Raw genomic sequence first — 15,538 nt, 5'->3', positions numbered from 1 at the left:
GATGGTGGTTTCATCCTTAAATAAATCCCACATAAGTACACTTGTGATCACTGCCACCTAGTGGTTCCTTTATCTGCAGATTCTTAATGCATGAAGAATCACTGGCGATAATCAGATCAAGAATATTACTCCTTCTAGTTGTCTCTTCGACATGCCGATGTTGAAAACAATCATACAATAAATCCACAAAAATCTTGCTAGTGTGTGTGAGTGACCAACCCACAACTTCCTGTGTATATCTGGGAAGTTAAAATCCCCCATAATAAGACAATCTGATTTACTGGCCCACTCTATTTCCCTGTGCAGTTGTTCATTGTGTTCATCAGAGTCATTAGGCCCATAACACACTCCTGCTCTCAACTGGATGCACTTCCTTAGATTTTGTGTTTCTTAACTAACAGCATTACCCTTCCTCCCCTTCTATCCTTTCTGTACACATTGTACTCCCCAAATTTCAATTCTGCATTCCTTATCTCTGTGTGACACCATGTCTCTGATATCAGAACAACATCAGTCTTTGATGTCTTCACCACACCTGAAATACATCAAATTTATTTACTATACTCCTAGCATTGGTGTACATGCAAGTATACAGGCACCTATTCCTACTCTTAGTTACCCTAACACAACCCATGTATTTACTTGATCCATGATGACTCCCGGCAACCCTTGATATCCACAGTTCCTCGGTTTCCAGGCTGCTGCTCGTTCCAATAGAAGCAGTTGTTGTTGTTTTTTTTTTAGGAGCATTAGCAACTAAGGCCATATTGCTCCATCGATATGCAGTGGTCATTCTCTGACCTTTCCGCATCTTCCGTATTTGGTGGTCACAGGCTCGAACCCCGGTCTAATCAAGAAGCGTGTGCTATGCACTGCTGCTCCTGCCCACCTGGCTACGGAGGCGCCCCCAATAGAAGCAGTGCAAGAATCACTTTTACCTTTCATAACTTCAATGAAAGTGGTCAATATTTGTAAATTATTCCTTTAAATATATACAAACAATTCATGGCATAGATATTGTATTACAGACATAATGATATTCAGCTAATCTTGCATTTAAACAATTTTAATATTTGATGAAATTCTTGTAGATCCATAATACTTATCATCTGAATTATATTTTTTTACCAACATTAAGTTAATTTTTGATTACTGGAAAAGCTAAATTAACAACTTCAAACTTTAATTGATGTGCTTCATAATTCTTTTTGTCATGTTCTTGTACTCCAAGACATCAGCATTAGCAGCCACAGCAGTGAAAAGATGAAAATATATGTTTGGTCATGATGAAGATAAACAAGGCAGGAATTTTCATTGTTTTAGGGTTGTTAAAATTAAATAAAAAAAATGAGTAGTTTCCATACAATTAAGGCAGATTTTCTCTTTTCTCCTTTTTATTATTATTATTGAGAAGAAAAATTAACTACAGCTACATTAAAATGAAAAAAAAAATTTAAAATAACTTGTAAACCTTGAAGTTAATTTCTTTCCATTTTCACAAAAAATAAAGTTCTCTTCATAAAGCTCCTATTGACGAGGTACTTACAGTGGTGGACAAAAAATGCATCACTTGTGACTTTTGCAAATAATGTGTTTTGCGCTGCATTGTAGTTTGCAGATATGTTTGAAATGCATTTGTTAGATGGGATATATCTCTCTGTCAATGAAATTCCTGATATACCTAATTGCGATAAATATCTTCCCAAAGGGTAAAATGCGTAATTAATGGAAATATTAATGGAAAAATCATGCAAATGGCAATCATTACCACCAAACATACATTTTATTGCATTTACGTGTACAAACTGAAATGTAATAGTATATAGTATAATAGAGATATAATATAATAATATAATAGTATATAGTATAATAGAGCATAATGTATAGTATAATAGAGTATAATATATAGTATAATAGAAACGTATGGTAAATCAGCAAAATTAGCTCTCAATATTTTGTTGTTCCTCTTCGAGCTGCAATTGTAGCCTTGCAACGATCTGGCATAGAGTTAATCAACTTCTGGATATATGGTTGCCCAATTTCGTGGTACCACACAATGCTCTCCTTCAGCTGAATCTTACTTGTTGGCTTCTGAGCAGTTTTAGATGACATTATGTACTAGTAATTTTCAATAGGGTTCAAATTTACATTGTTGCCCTGCCAGTTCAATGCTGTAATGCCAGCATTGAACTGGCCGTCATTGAACTGAGGTCTGCATCTTAAGGGAGAAAAATGAGGGAAAACACTGGTGTATGTTTTACACTTGTGAGCCAAAAAGACAAACTCATCATTAAATCTAAATAGCATAAAACTTACCAATTTTGCTGTGTGGAAAGGTGCTGAGTCCTGTTGAAAAATGCAGTTTTGGATGTCTGTGTGGTGATCCCTAATAATGAGTTTCAGCCCTCCTCGAAGATAGCAGTGTAGGTTTCTGCATTCACTGTTCCATTAATAAACTTAATTTGCCCCACCCCTTTTCTTGTTATGCCTCCCCAGACCATCTGACCGGCAGGGAACTTTACAGTTGGTGTTATGCAGTCAGCATGGTATGCCTTCAATTTTCATCTTCTGACATATTGCTTCTCATCCAAGCTGTGCAGGTTGAATTTCGATTCGTCAGAAAAGATGATGGTGTCCCATTGCTTTTTTTGTCCATGAAACATGCATTTTAGCCCAAGCTAGTCGCTCTTCCTCATTTGTTGGGGCAACAAAGGCTTCTTCTTGGGCCAATAGGCATGCAGACCACATTTCGAAAACCATCTTTGGATAGTTTGTGCACTTGTTTCAACACAAGAGGCCATCTCAAAGTCCAGATTTAGATCAGGAGCACTAGAATGGTGATTACGAAAGCATAGCCGTTTCAAATATCAACCTTGGGAAGGCGTAGTCACTCTCTTACTGCCTGATCCAGGTCTTCTCTTCACATCGCCGGTTTCGCACTTTAATTTCATCACCCGAGATACTGTTGACTGGTGGCAGCCTATTTTATCAACTATAGCACACGTAGAAAGCTCTTCCTGGGACAGAAAAGGCTTTCTTGGTGTCAACTGAAAAATTTTTTCTTGATGTCAACTGAAAATTTGAAGCCTTGCTTACACCTCCGCAAAACAGGATACTGAGCGTGTATGCCCTTCCAACACTGTATTTATAGAAATGGCTGATGCAATACCTTTGCTTTGCAACAAACAAAATGACTGTAATCAAACAATATCTTGTACATTTCACTATAAATGTTACTTTTTTTAAAGATGCAGTTTTTTTGTCCGCCACTGTAGAGGAGAAATTTTTCTCTTCTAAGTACCATTTGATGGCATCCTTACTGTCACTCAGACAATACACATAAGACTAATTTAAATTGAAAAAGGATGGTTGCAGACAAATGTGAAGAAATATACTTTCAGTTAGAGGGCAGTTGACTTTGGATCAAACTTCTATATGGTGTTGTGGATATGGGTTGTTTGAATAAATTTATGAAAGAGTTAGACAATTTATTAGAGTGGATGGACAGGTTATGAGAGTAGCATTTTTTTTGCCACTGTATAAGATTGCTTCCCTGCAGAATTAATAATCCAGTTTCATCACGGTTATATATGTTTTGTTCTTCATAACTTTCAGAAAAGGAGGATGTCTTTTCATTATGTTGTACCTTCTTGAATTGAAGTAACCTTGTCACAAACTGTCTTGTATTTTGCTTTAAGTGCAGATTTTCAAGCTAACCATTAGAAGCCGAAGGTTTGGTCAATCCTTAGTCCATTAACAGTTTCAAGTGATTTTTTTTAAAAAAGTTTCTTTATCATTGATGATATCAACTTTGTTTTATTGCTTGTATTTTCTACCACATCTTTAAGGTTTGTTTTTTTTATATATATATATATATGTTTTGAAGGCACAAACAACCATGTTTTTTCTACTCATTTTAGGTAAGAACAGACCAAGAACTGAAAATACAGTGCAGTTGATTCATTTACCCCAAAAATAAGCAAGGAAATGGAAAATAATGAAGGGAAGGATTAGTACATTATTTTTGATTTAATTTCAGTCAAGCTCACAGTAAATCATATTCCAAGAACATCTTAACCCTTTACCATGTTCTCTGTTGATCTATAGGGCAACGTAATAAAGCAGCATTAGTGTTTGTAAGTGATTTTAATTCAACCCTATCTGCTAACCTACAACTTTGAATTGTTAACGACCATTATTATTAGATGGTCTGTTTAGGGGGGTTGCATGTCTCATAAAAGACAGTACAGGCTGGCCTCGATTGATGTAATTAATTCGTCCCGCTAGCGCAAAATGGAAATGCGTTAATCGAATATAATAATCAATAGGAAAAATTATAAATGGTCCTTGACCTTCTGGAATGTCCATAAAGAATTTTAAAAATATCTTTTAAATAACTTTTTAACTGTATACAATGTAAAAGGTAATGAAAATAATTATGGAATTAAATGTTTATTGCATAAAACAGCTGTTCCCAAACTGTGCACCACGGAATATTTAAAATTTTCGAGGGGAAACACAGCAATGCTCGACATCTGTTGGACACCGCGCGAACTACTAGCTCGAGGTAGTTCAGTTTCAACATTACTTATTAAGTTGTTTGGACCTAACTACTAAACAGAACTGTTAGGTATTTCTTTTGGTCTGGGTGCACCTTGAAAAAATTATTGAGACGCTAAGGGCGCCGTGAACCGAGAAATTTTGGGAATCTCTGACATAAAATACACAATGAAGAAATGACTGTTGCGGAAATATTTGAACAGTGTTGACTTTCTCTTTTCATCAATCAATTTCTGATAGCCGACAACAATCTTCTCTGGGCCCTGGCGAAATAAATATTGCAGAGAACTTCAAACCTTTTGTTTGAGGTTCTATGCGATACAAAAGATTTCATCTAATTCTTTTACCATTGTCTCTTTCGCGGTAACATTTTCATCTGGCTCATTTAAAAATTTGAATTTTTATGCAAGTGTGCATTGACTTTATTAGCAGGAGACAAACAAGTAACACGTCTTCTTCCGATGGTTGATGGAACACACCGAGGCGGGCAACAGGCAAACGTTTGTTTATTGACCATACGACTCGTGGTAAGCTTAACGCACGATTCAAATCTTTTTCAACTATCGCATAAAAAAAAAAAAAAGATCGCGTTAATTTGGAAATTTGCATCATGTAAAGTGAAAAGTGGTATAATTTTTCAAATAGCATTAACTGAAAATCGCGTTAATCGAACTTGCGTTATGCGAGGCCTGGCTGTATATTCTGTAGTGCATTAAAAAGTCTGTTATAGAGGTGCCTGTTAATGAGAGGTTTCCAATAAGGATTTCTGTATATGAAAAAGCAGTTGGATTATTCTGTTAACTTGTGTTATTGCAACCAGCAGATTTTTAAGCTGTAGCAATTGTAGTGGTCTTGCCACCCAAAAAACATTAGTGGACATACTAGGGCATTTTATCTTATAATTGAAATTTCAACTTTTCATAAGGTGCTTCTTGTAGATGGCTTATGCCTTTGTACCCAAATTCAGGTGCTTCCATAGCCAAGTGGGCAGGAGCAGCAGTGCGTAGCACACGCTTCTTGATTAGACCGGGGTTCGAGCCCATGCCCACCAAATACGGAGGATGCGGAAAGGTCAGGGAATGACCACCGCATATCCCCGGAGCAATATATCGTTAGTTGCTAATGTTCCTAAAAACCAAATAACAAACAAACCCAAATTCAGGGGCTGGCTACCTCCATGTTATTTATTTAATTGTGTAGTGAACAGTGTTTTAAATTTGATGGAATGTATTGTCATTTTGGAATGCCATGCAGATATTCATTACAGTCTCGATGTTTCAGGTTCCCCCCCCCCAATGTAATCCATCGAGTGATTAATTATTATTTATTTGTATTACTATCTATTCTCCTACCCATTTACTTCTAGAAAGAATAGTTTTAATTTGAATGGATTGCTTTCGGAAAAGATACAAAGGTCGTTGAAATTAAAACTACAAAACCACCATAAAGTGCATGTTATGCAACAAACGATGGTGATCTTGTGTCAAATTATTGATTGAAATCTGTTGGCATTACAGAGAGCCCAAATTGTGCCATCTGCTAGTGTTATTTGAAAAAAGTCAATTTTCAAAATGGCAGTACCCTTGCAGTCATTCACCATGGTAGAGATGTGTCTGTAACCAGATTTTTTGAATACAGAAGGAATAAAACTTCTTAAATTTATCTCAGAATGTTGACTCAGTATGTTTGAGTCAACAGAAAGTCTGTGAGTGGATGAATAATTTAAAAATGGTATTGAAAATGTTGAGGATTCTTCTCAACCAGGGCAAGCACGTCATCTTGTGATATTAGAAGTTATAGTGATAGTAGAACTCATATGAAGAAACCATCACATTACTGTTGAAGAAATTGCCACACTATGTAAGATTACATTTGTTCAGTGCATGCTAGATGGATTCCTCAACATTTAACACCAGAACTGAAGGAAGGACAACTTAATGTGTGCTCTGTGCTTGGAAAGTATGAACATAGAGGAGATTCCTTATTACAATACACATAGTGACTGGAGATGAATCCTGGGCACACTATTACATTCTAGAAAACAAATGTGCAATTTTTCTGAATGTCACCATACAGGCTCACCTCATCTGCACAAAGTTTGCCTACTTGCATTAGCTGGAAAGTATTGCTCACTATATTTTGGGATCATAAAGGAGTGATTCTGAACATTTTCTGGAGAAAGGAGTGATTCTGAACATTATCTGGAGAAAGGAGTGATGAGTAACAAATACTGTGATGTGCTTCTGAACCAATTAAAGCCAGTAATTCAAAAGAAATGTGCTTACCTCAGGCTTGTGTATGTAGCTTGATAATGCCCATCCTCACACCACTCATTCTGCAGTGAATGAGATACTGGAGAAGTTTACACAAAGTATAATTCCATCTTCCAGGCTTAGCTTCATATGATTATCATCTTGTTTTTAACACTAAAAGAAGCATTAAGAGGCATTCACTTCTCGTCAGGTGAAGCAAGGTGGCAGTGCACAATTGGCATAACACCAGGCAGAAAACTTATCTCGAAGAATCCATGTAATATCGCAGCATTGGAGGAAGCATGTAAAATATAATGAGGATTGCATTCATAATTGAACATGCATAGCTTCATTGTTGATTGTGAAATACAAATTTTATTTAAAATTTGTATTTCAGTTTTCACATGAATGACCTTTAGGGATTTTATATTTGCAGTAATTGCATTTTAGTTTTATGCTTAATTTTGAGTAGCTTATTTATGATTTTTTTTACAGATGTAAGATTGTAATTTTATATTATTTAATATTAAATCCCTTATTTAATTTTTGATGTTTCATTTAAGTGGATTACTTACCATTTCAGTACTCTGGATTTTCAGCATACTGAAGTATGCTAAAAAAACTTAACTATTTTTTACATATTATGACTGCTTTTTTATATACCCACCTTCTTTTCATTTGATGTTTTTTGTAGTATTTAATTTGAAAATTATGTGCATCTCTGCAACCATTTATTATTTAGTTATATCTAATTTCTTATTTATTCACAGCATCTCAACTCATTAAGTTACTTTATCGGTAATCTGGGTTTAATTTTATTAAACCATTTTTAGGAAACCATTAGGTATCATGACTGCTGTATTTGATTTTTTCCTATATCTTTCAATTTGACTATTTGTGTTTGTATAATTTTTCTTATGTTCATTAACACTTTACTTGAACAGTTTGTCTTTATTTTAACGGTTGTGAAAAAATTATTTTTTTTGGTAATGTAGGCTTCAGTGCTGAAACTGTTTATTTTATTAATTTGAAATTGTTAGTGTAATGTCATTCATGATGTCTTATTTGTATTATTTTTAGTTTGTTTATAGTCTGTGCTTGTATATTTGATATTTAAATTGTATGTACACTGCTCCATCTGCCTATTTGTATTTTATAAAATTGCATAAGCTTAATATTCTCTATGCTTCCCTGCTCTAGAAATCCTTTGGGCTTCTGCTATATTGGGTATGTTGGTATTTATAATTTTCTTGGGTAATTTGACTCCAATGATCCAATAAACTGACATTTATTTATTCATTTTAGTATTATTATTAGTAATGACAAATGATGCAAGAAGGAAAGCTTATGCACCAAGGAAAAAAAAAAAAAAAAAAAAAAAACTGCTCCCATTTTACCTATCCATCATCTTTAGTGGTTTGTCTAATTCTTCCTTGAATTTATTCAAGTTATCCACTTCCAGTTTCCGCTGGAAGTTTGTTACAACCACCTGCTGGCTAAAGGCAAACTTCCACACATCTATTCTACAACCATCCTTCCTCAATTTAAATTTATGTCCCTTGATGTATATCGTCTGAGCAAGACGAAAAATTCCATCAGCATTGAACTTGCCCAATCCATTCAATGCCTTAAACACGTCAATCAGATCACCTTGCAGGTGAGTCTCAAGATACTGCAATTTGCACAAATGGAGCCTTTGTTAGTAGGAGTGCCACTTTTTTCTCTCTCACCAGTCTCATTGCCCTTATCTTCATCCGCTTCAGCAGCTCTGCATCCTTCCTAAAATGAGGCCTTCAGACCTGTATACAGTACTCAAGGTGTGCCCTGACCATTGCCTTATACAATAGGATAATCACCTCCTTATCCATACTAACAAAATTCCTATATATTGTTGACAAAACCCCCTCAGCTGTCCTGGCAGCCTGTCTGCATTGCTCAGAGAACCTCATGTCTGACTGTACATTTCCCATTCCCCCAAGGTTTTTTTTCATTTTCTACTACCTGGGTGTAGTACCACATAGTTAGTATCTTAATCTGGGATTACTGCTACTCATATGAGGTACCTTGCATTTGTCAATGTTAAACTTCAAATGCCATTTCTCAGCCCATTTGCCTAATTTTTCTAAATTAGTTGCAGTAGATTTCCCTGATTTCTGTTATTAACTACCATGCCAACCTTTGTATTATCTGCAAACTTAGACATTATGCATATATACCTTCATCAATATCATTAATAAATACAGAAAACAACAAGTAGCCCACCACCTTGTGGGAATCCACATTAATCCACGAAGAATAGTATCCATTGACAACCACTCTGCCTTCTCCCATTCAACCGTTCCTTTATCCATAGCAGTTGAGGGCTACATTCATAATTGAACTAACCCTAAATGCCACACTGCTCTAATTTGTATGGCAGTCTTTTAGCATTAGAATTGGTAGTCACATATGATGCAAGAAAGCAAGCTTATACAGCATAAGCTAAAAAAACACTTCCCATTTTACCTATCCATTCCTTCCAATAGTTTGTTTAGTTATTCTTTGAATTTATTTAAGCTATCAACTTTTTCACAACAACAGGTGAACTTTTGTTCCAGCAATCGACCATTTGCTGGCTAAAGGCAAGCTTTGGCATTGAGTTGGTCAGCTGAGAGCTTGATTGGTCCCCTCCATTTTAATTCCCTCAAAAGCACTTGCCATACTTTTCCAGTTCTAATAAACACCCTTGAGAATGTTGAGTTGGCATCTAATTTCTTTACACTCTGCATTGAGCACACACAAAGACATCACCCTTGGCTGTATCATTTTTTCCAAAAATGCTTACAGATATTACACACAAGTAGTACACTTTGTTATGCTGATTCATAGTGGAATCGTCACCTTTAGTTCCCCCCCCCCAAGCCACACTGCTCTCTCTACTTTTACCCATTGCTACTGTTCACTAGTTAAGCAGCAATAATACTTGACCAGCTTCGGACTTATGACATTATCAAGTTTGCATTATATGTATTAGCTCTTGAAATCCTCAATTTTACTCACTAAGTGGATATAAAACAAAATTTTTAAACTTTGTTGATAAACAGTACTTCTTTTTGTTGCCAGTTATGTTTCATTACTCTGTTTTCGAATAAAAAATATTATTTTCATAGGATAGTTTATTGTGGAATAGGTTGGGAGCTACATTAGCCAATGGAAACAGATCAGAGGAAGCAATAGAGGCATATCATCATGCATTACAATTATCTCCTGGTTTCATTCGTTCCCGCTTTAACCTAGGAATCAGTTGCATCAATCTGGGTGCCTACAGGTATTGTATTGCTTTACATTGAGATTCATCCTTGGAAATGCAAACTTCCTGGGTTTATTACTTTTCTTTGCCAGTAAATGTCTTTTCTTTTTTTTTTTTTTTGCAAAGGGTTATTTATGCTGTCAGATACAGATATAGGGGTGGGCCATATATCTGTTTATTTGGAAGGAATCGATTTGCTATGAAGTAAGTTACCAAAAATGGATTGAGCAGTTCAACTTCATATAAACTGACATCAAAATTGATTAAATTGTATTAATTATTCCTTGATAAACTGACATGTGGTCCACACTGTAGTAAGGGCTTACAAGGGAACTCCAGACATTATCATGTAGAAACCTCAGCTGACGTTCTGCACATTTGTAAATCATGTCAAACAGTATTTATTTGCAAAATTGTATCTGATAATACCAACTGCAAGTATCCAATAACAAATGCTTAAATTTGAATTTCTCATTAGTGGCTCAAAATCATAACAGCAACTGTGGAGAGACCAGAGGAGTGGATGTGGAAATCATGCTGACATCTCAAGTGGAGGAACAATGGATAATAATAAGTAAATTTTACACTATGAATTGGCATTTAAAAAAAAAAAAAAGATAACTGCAAGTAGCCTTACCGTATGCTGGAAACCCTCCATTGGCTGGAAACATATTACAAAGTACATATGCCCGATGCTCTCAACACCTATAAACTTTGAATCCTGTAAATGTTCTACAACTTGAAATGCAATGTACAAAGACTGCAAGATAAAAACCAGAGTTCAGATGACCATCACATGTGCAACTTTATTTACATTCATGGTATAACTGGTTGATTGCTTTGTGGAATCACAATGCAATTAACAGCGTTACAATCATCACTGACACACTTGACATTCTGGAAAGCAGGTATGAAGTACTGCAAATGTTGATGTGGAAATATTCTAATCAGGTCTGCGAATCATCATGATGTCCAATCAGACTACAAAAGAAATGTTGACACTGGAAATATTGATGAATCCAAAAAAAAATGTTGGAAAAGTTTGTTTCATTTGATAATGAAATAAAACTATACAAATCTGACTGAATAAAGGATGCAAGAAGCATTACAGGTTGTCAGTGGTGAAAAAGAATTTTTGCTTTAAGGCACTGGAAATGTTGACATGGAAATATCCCAGTCAGATCTGTGAATCATGATGTTCAATCATACTACCAAACAAATATGAAAAATGCTGGAAATAATGGCAAGTCCAAAGAAAATGTTGGAAAAGTTTTTTTTATTTGAGGATGGAGATAAAACTATACAATTCTTGCCAAATAAAGGAGGCAAGAAGGCAGTAGGTTGTCTATTGTGAAAACGAATTTTTACTTTGTAACATTGGAATTATATAGGTGGAGAGAGATGTATTCCCTTGCACTCCTCAGGTTTCTCCAGTAGCCGTTAGTAGCAGGTTTTTTTTTTTTTTTTTTTACTTTAATGAAACTTGTAAACACAAAAGGTTCAGTACCATGCATGGGTCAAAGCTTGAAAAGACAGAATTTAATTGTTGACATTAGTTTTGAATTTCTGTAATTTTCAGGAACTACATGTGAAGAAAGGTAGTTTCAGAAAATAGAAGTTGGATGAAACGAGAAAGAAGAAAAGTTGGTTCTGTGAGTTTGAAGTTGAACAGCAAATGGATGCTGACTGGTTGAAGCATGTCTTTGGACTAGTTTGAGAGAGAGAGAGAGAGAGAGAGAGAGAGAGATCAATTCAGAAGAACAGCCTCTTGGAAGTATCTATAAAAAAAATATTCAGAAAAAATGGATCATCTATGAGACAGTTGTGTGTATAGAATTTGTAACAGACAGACCATTAATTAACCTAACTGTCCACTTTTAAATGGAGTCTTTTAGCCTGAGAGAGATTTTATGGAAATCACCTAGATGGAACAATAATCTATGGTAGGGCTGATTTGATATTTGTACAGAGTGACTAGTTGTTTAGAAGGAAAGTAATGATGAAGGTGAAAGAGAAAATAGTTTTTTAGTTGGAGAGAAAGCAATATTTTCATTGAAGACAAGCATAGGAGAAATAGACTCCTTTTTTGCAAGACATAAGGCAAGACTAAGTTTTGGAATGATTGAAATTAAATAAGTTATCTTTCCGCCATTGAAGAATTACTTGGGGATCAAAATTTAATAAATTGGTGGTGGATATTCATGAAGTTGAAAATGTTTGTGCAGGGCAAGGTTTCTCAAACTAGTGGAGTGCTATCATTAGCGAAACTATGGATAGGATTGCCAGCTAGTAGAAGAAGGTCAATAAGGTCAAAGAAGGTCAAAGGGCTAGTAGAAGAAGGTCATTAATATATGGCGCCTCCGTAGCCAGGTGGGCAGGAGCAGCACATGCTTCTTGATTATACCAGGGTTCGAGCCCATGACCACCAAATACGGAGAATGTGGAAAGGTCAGGGAATGACCACTGCATATCCCCGGAGCAATATGGCCTTAGTTGCTAATGCTCCTAAAAACCAAAATAACAAACATTAATATATGAAAGGAAAAGAGTGGGAGAAAGAACTGAACCCTGATGAACCAGCATTAGATAAGAAGTTGGAAGCAGAGAGCACCTACCATCCTGTAATGAGCAGTCGGAGAGAAAAATGGATACTTTGTTCCAAAAAACAGTTGGGAATCCATAGGATGAGTGCTTGTTTAGAAGACCATTATGCCAAACACTACCAAAAGCCTTAGAAATGTTAAGCACAACTGCTTGAGTTTCACCAAACTTTTCCATTGAATTTGTCCATAGATGGATAACATATGGCAGTATATCACACGTGATCGACACTGACAAAAACCCATATTGGTGATCGTTGATCAGATGGAAGGTTTCGAGGTAGTTTAGAAGTTAGAAGATAATCGATTTCTCCATTACTTTGGAAATAGTAGTAGTAAGTGCAATGGGATGATAACAGAATGGAAGGGAGCTGTCACCTTTTTAGGAAGTGGAGGTTTCTTGCTATCTAGATTGTTCAGAATTCTTCTGACCTCCTTTAATGGAAGACCACTGGAAGCACATATTCCCTTTTCAAATTTAATTTGATATTTAATTTGCTGGATACCAAGCCACAATGGGATCAGGAAGATCTAATGAAGCCCAATCAATGTAAAATAAAGTCCAGCTATGATGCCCTAACATTGCTGTACAAATTGAAGTGGTGTGGAATTAAGGGCAAGTTACTGCTAGTTATCTATCTGATAATACTGAAAAATCACCAATCCCTTTTAATTACTTGTCAGTCCCTCATACAGAGTACAGGAGAACAATATATAAGAAACTGTACTCCTAGACCTGTACCCTGCATAGACTGGACTGCCACAACTTGTAATCAAGTTGTGGCAGTCCAGTCTATGCAGGGTCTGAAGAGAGGAAGTTGTTCTTTCTCATTATAGGTTACAGTCATCTGGCATACTCTTTTCTGCTGAGGGCAGTTGACCTACCTATGTGTGAGAATTGTGAAACTATTTTAACCATTATTCATATCTTTATGATATGTCCCACTTTTTACCATTGCACAACATTTATTTATTATGGATTTTATTAATCTGCTTTAACTGTTGCACTCAGCCATATTTTATGACAGGGACAATATGTTTGGCATTAACTTTTTACAGTCCATTAATTTATACAGATGTATTTGAATTTATTGTTTTATATTTTTGCTATATATTTACTTTTGATGCAGTAGAGGTTACTAAATGTATTTTTTAATGATTTTAATTTTTCTTGACTTGGAGCACTATGGCCTTAGGTGCCAATGTGCCAATAAACACTAAATAACCAACCAGCAAACCCTGCTAGCAAACTTGCTGTATATCATCATTGACAAAACTCCATGAGCTTTGCCTGTCTACACTGCTCAGAGAACTTCATCTGACTACACAGTTGTCCCCTCAGGTCTTTTTCATTTTCCCCAGTGTGGTACCACACAGTTGATATGTTAATCTGGGATTACTTCTACCCATATGCAATAACTTATAATTGTTAAAGTTAAACTTCAGTTGCCATTTCTCAGCCCATCTGCCTAATTTTTCTGTCTAACTGCAGTAGTGTGCCTTGATTACTGTCATTAACCCTGCCAACCTTTGTATCACCTGCAGAATTAGACATTAAGCCTGACATAGCTTTATCAATATCATTAATAATCAATATCAGAAAACAACAATGGGTCCAGCACTAAAACCTCGGGGACTCTACTAATAGCATTAGTCCATGAAGAGCAGTGTCAGTGATAGTCACTCTGTCTTCTCCCACTAAACAACCCCTTTATCCATAGCAGTAACTTGCCCTTAATTTCACACTGCTTCAATTTGTACAGCAATGTTAGGGCATCATAGCTGGACTTTATTTTACATTGACCGGGCTTCATTAGAACAAAAATGCATAAATCAGGTTTACGTTATATGTATTTCACTATACCATTACATTCTTAGATAATAGATGATGATAAAATTATCTGTTTATTATATAATCTTAGCTAATTATATTATCTCAAGTTACATATTTAACACAATTAAAACACTAAAGTTCAAACATTACACTAAATGACAAGTTCCTTTCTAGATATAGACAAAAATTTTACTTTGTATGGTATTTTTAATTATTTTTATGGTTTTTTCCATAAAATCTGGGATTACTTCTACTACTTCGATCCCCCTTTGAGTGTTATTAAGTGCAAGAATCTTTCTTGTGCTGCACAAAAGTAATTGAAATATTTGAAAGTATGAGTGCAATACCAGTGAAACTTGTTTAGGCCAGGTTTCAAATTTCAAGCACCTCATGGCATGTGAAATTTGAAATAATTTTGAAAAAATTTCAAAATGGAAGTAAACAACAATATCTAACAGAGCTGCAAAGCACCTAAAATTCTGAAGTGGTTCGGTTTGCGGTCTGGTTCAAAAGGTGATTTTGACCGGTGGTTTGGTTCTGTTTGCAGTTCAGTTCGGTCAAGTATATCATCTGAAATAATTCGTAAAGTTTCTTAGTTCATTAATGATAGTAATAATATCACATTATAATAAAATATTACTATAAAATCTTATTTTAAATAAAAGTAAATTACATTAATAATATATTTGACAAGTAATAAAATCGCATGTTAATCATTTTAAATCTGATTGGAAAAGGAGCAGAAATTAGCAAAACATTAACTCTGAATATTAATCTCTTCTCATATTCAGTACTCATAAACGTATACAAGAGAATGTTTAATTTGGAAAGAAAATAATTATTCAAACAAAATTTTTAATATAATTTAATAATACTAAGTAAGGCAGATATTTCCAGATAATATAAAAAATCACAGAAAATAATGACAATAAAACTTTAAGAACAGAAGAAACAAACATGAATTACAAACAAAATATAGTTACTCGGATAACGGACATAAGGA

The 15,538-nt window shown here is 35.1% G+C and overlaps 1 protein-coding gene across 4 annotated transcripts in view; it reads left to right on the top strand.

Annotated features, from left to right (window-relative positions):
* Pex5 (peroxisomal biogenesis factor 5) overlaps positions 1–15,538 on the top strand; it is a 321,598-nt gene that overhangs the window by 279,317 nt on the left and 26,743 nt on the right. For 2 of the 4 annotated variants that reach the window (XM_090383596.1, XM_090383595.1), the window contains exon 15: positions 9,962–10,119. In XM_090383596.1, coding sequence (XP_090239722.1) covers positions 9,962–10,119 — 158 coding nt within the window. Of the gene's footprint in view, positions 1–3,920; positions 4,123–9,961; positions 10,120–15,538 lie in introns of those variants that run through there. The other 2 variants (XM_090383597.1, XM_090383598.1) reach the window with 2 other exon arrangements.

The sequence above is a fragment of the Mastigoproctus giganteus genome, chromosome 10, assembly GCF_048544385.1.
Source record: "Mastigoproctus giganteus isolate SK-2022 chromosome 10, ASM4854438v1, whole genome shotgun sequence".
NCBI lineage: Eukaryota > Metazoa > Arthropoda > Arachnida > Uropygi > Thelyphonidae > Mastigoproctus > Mastigoproctus giganteus.
This window is presented reverse-complemented; position numbering and strand designations above follow the sequence as displayed.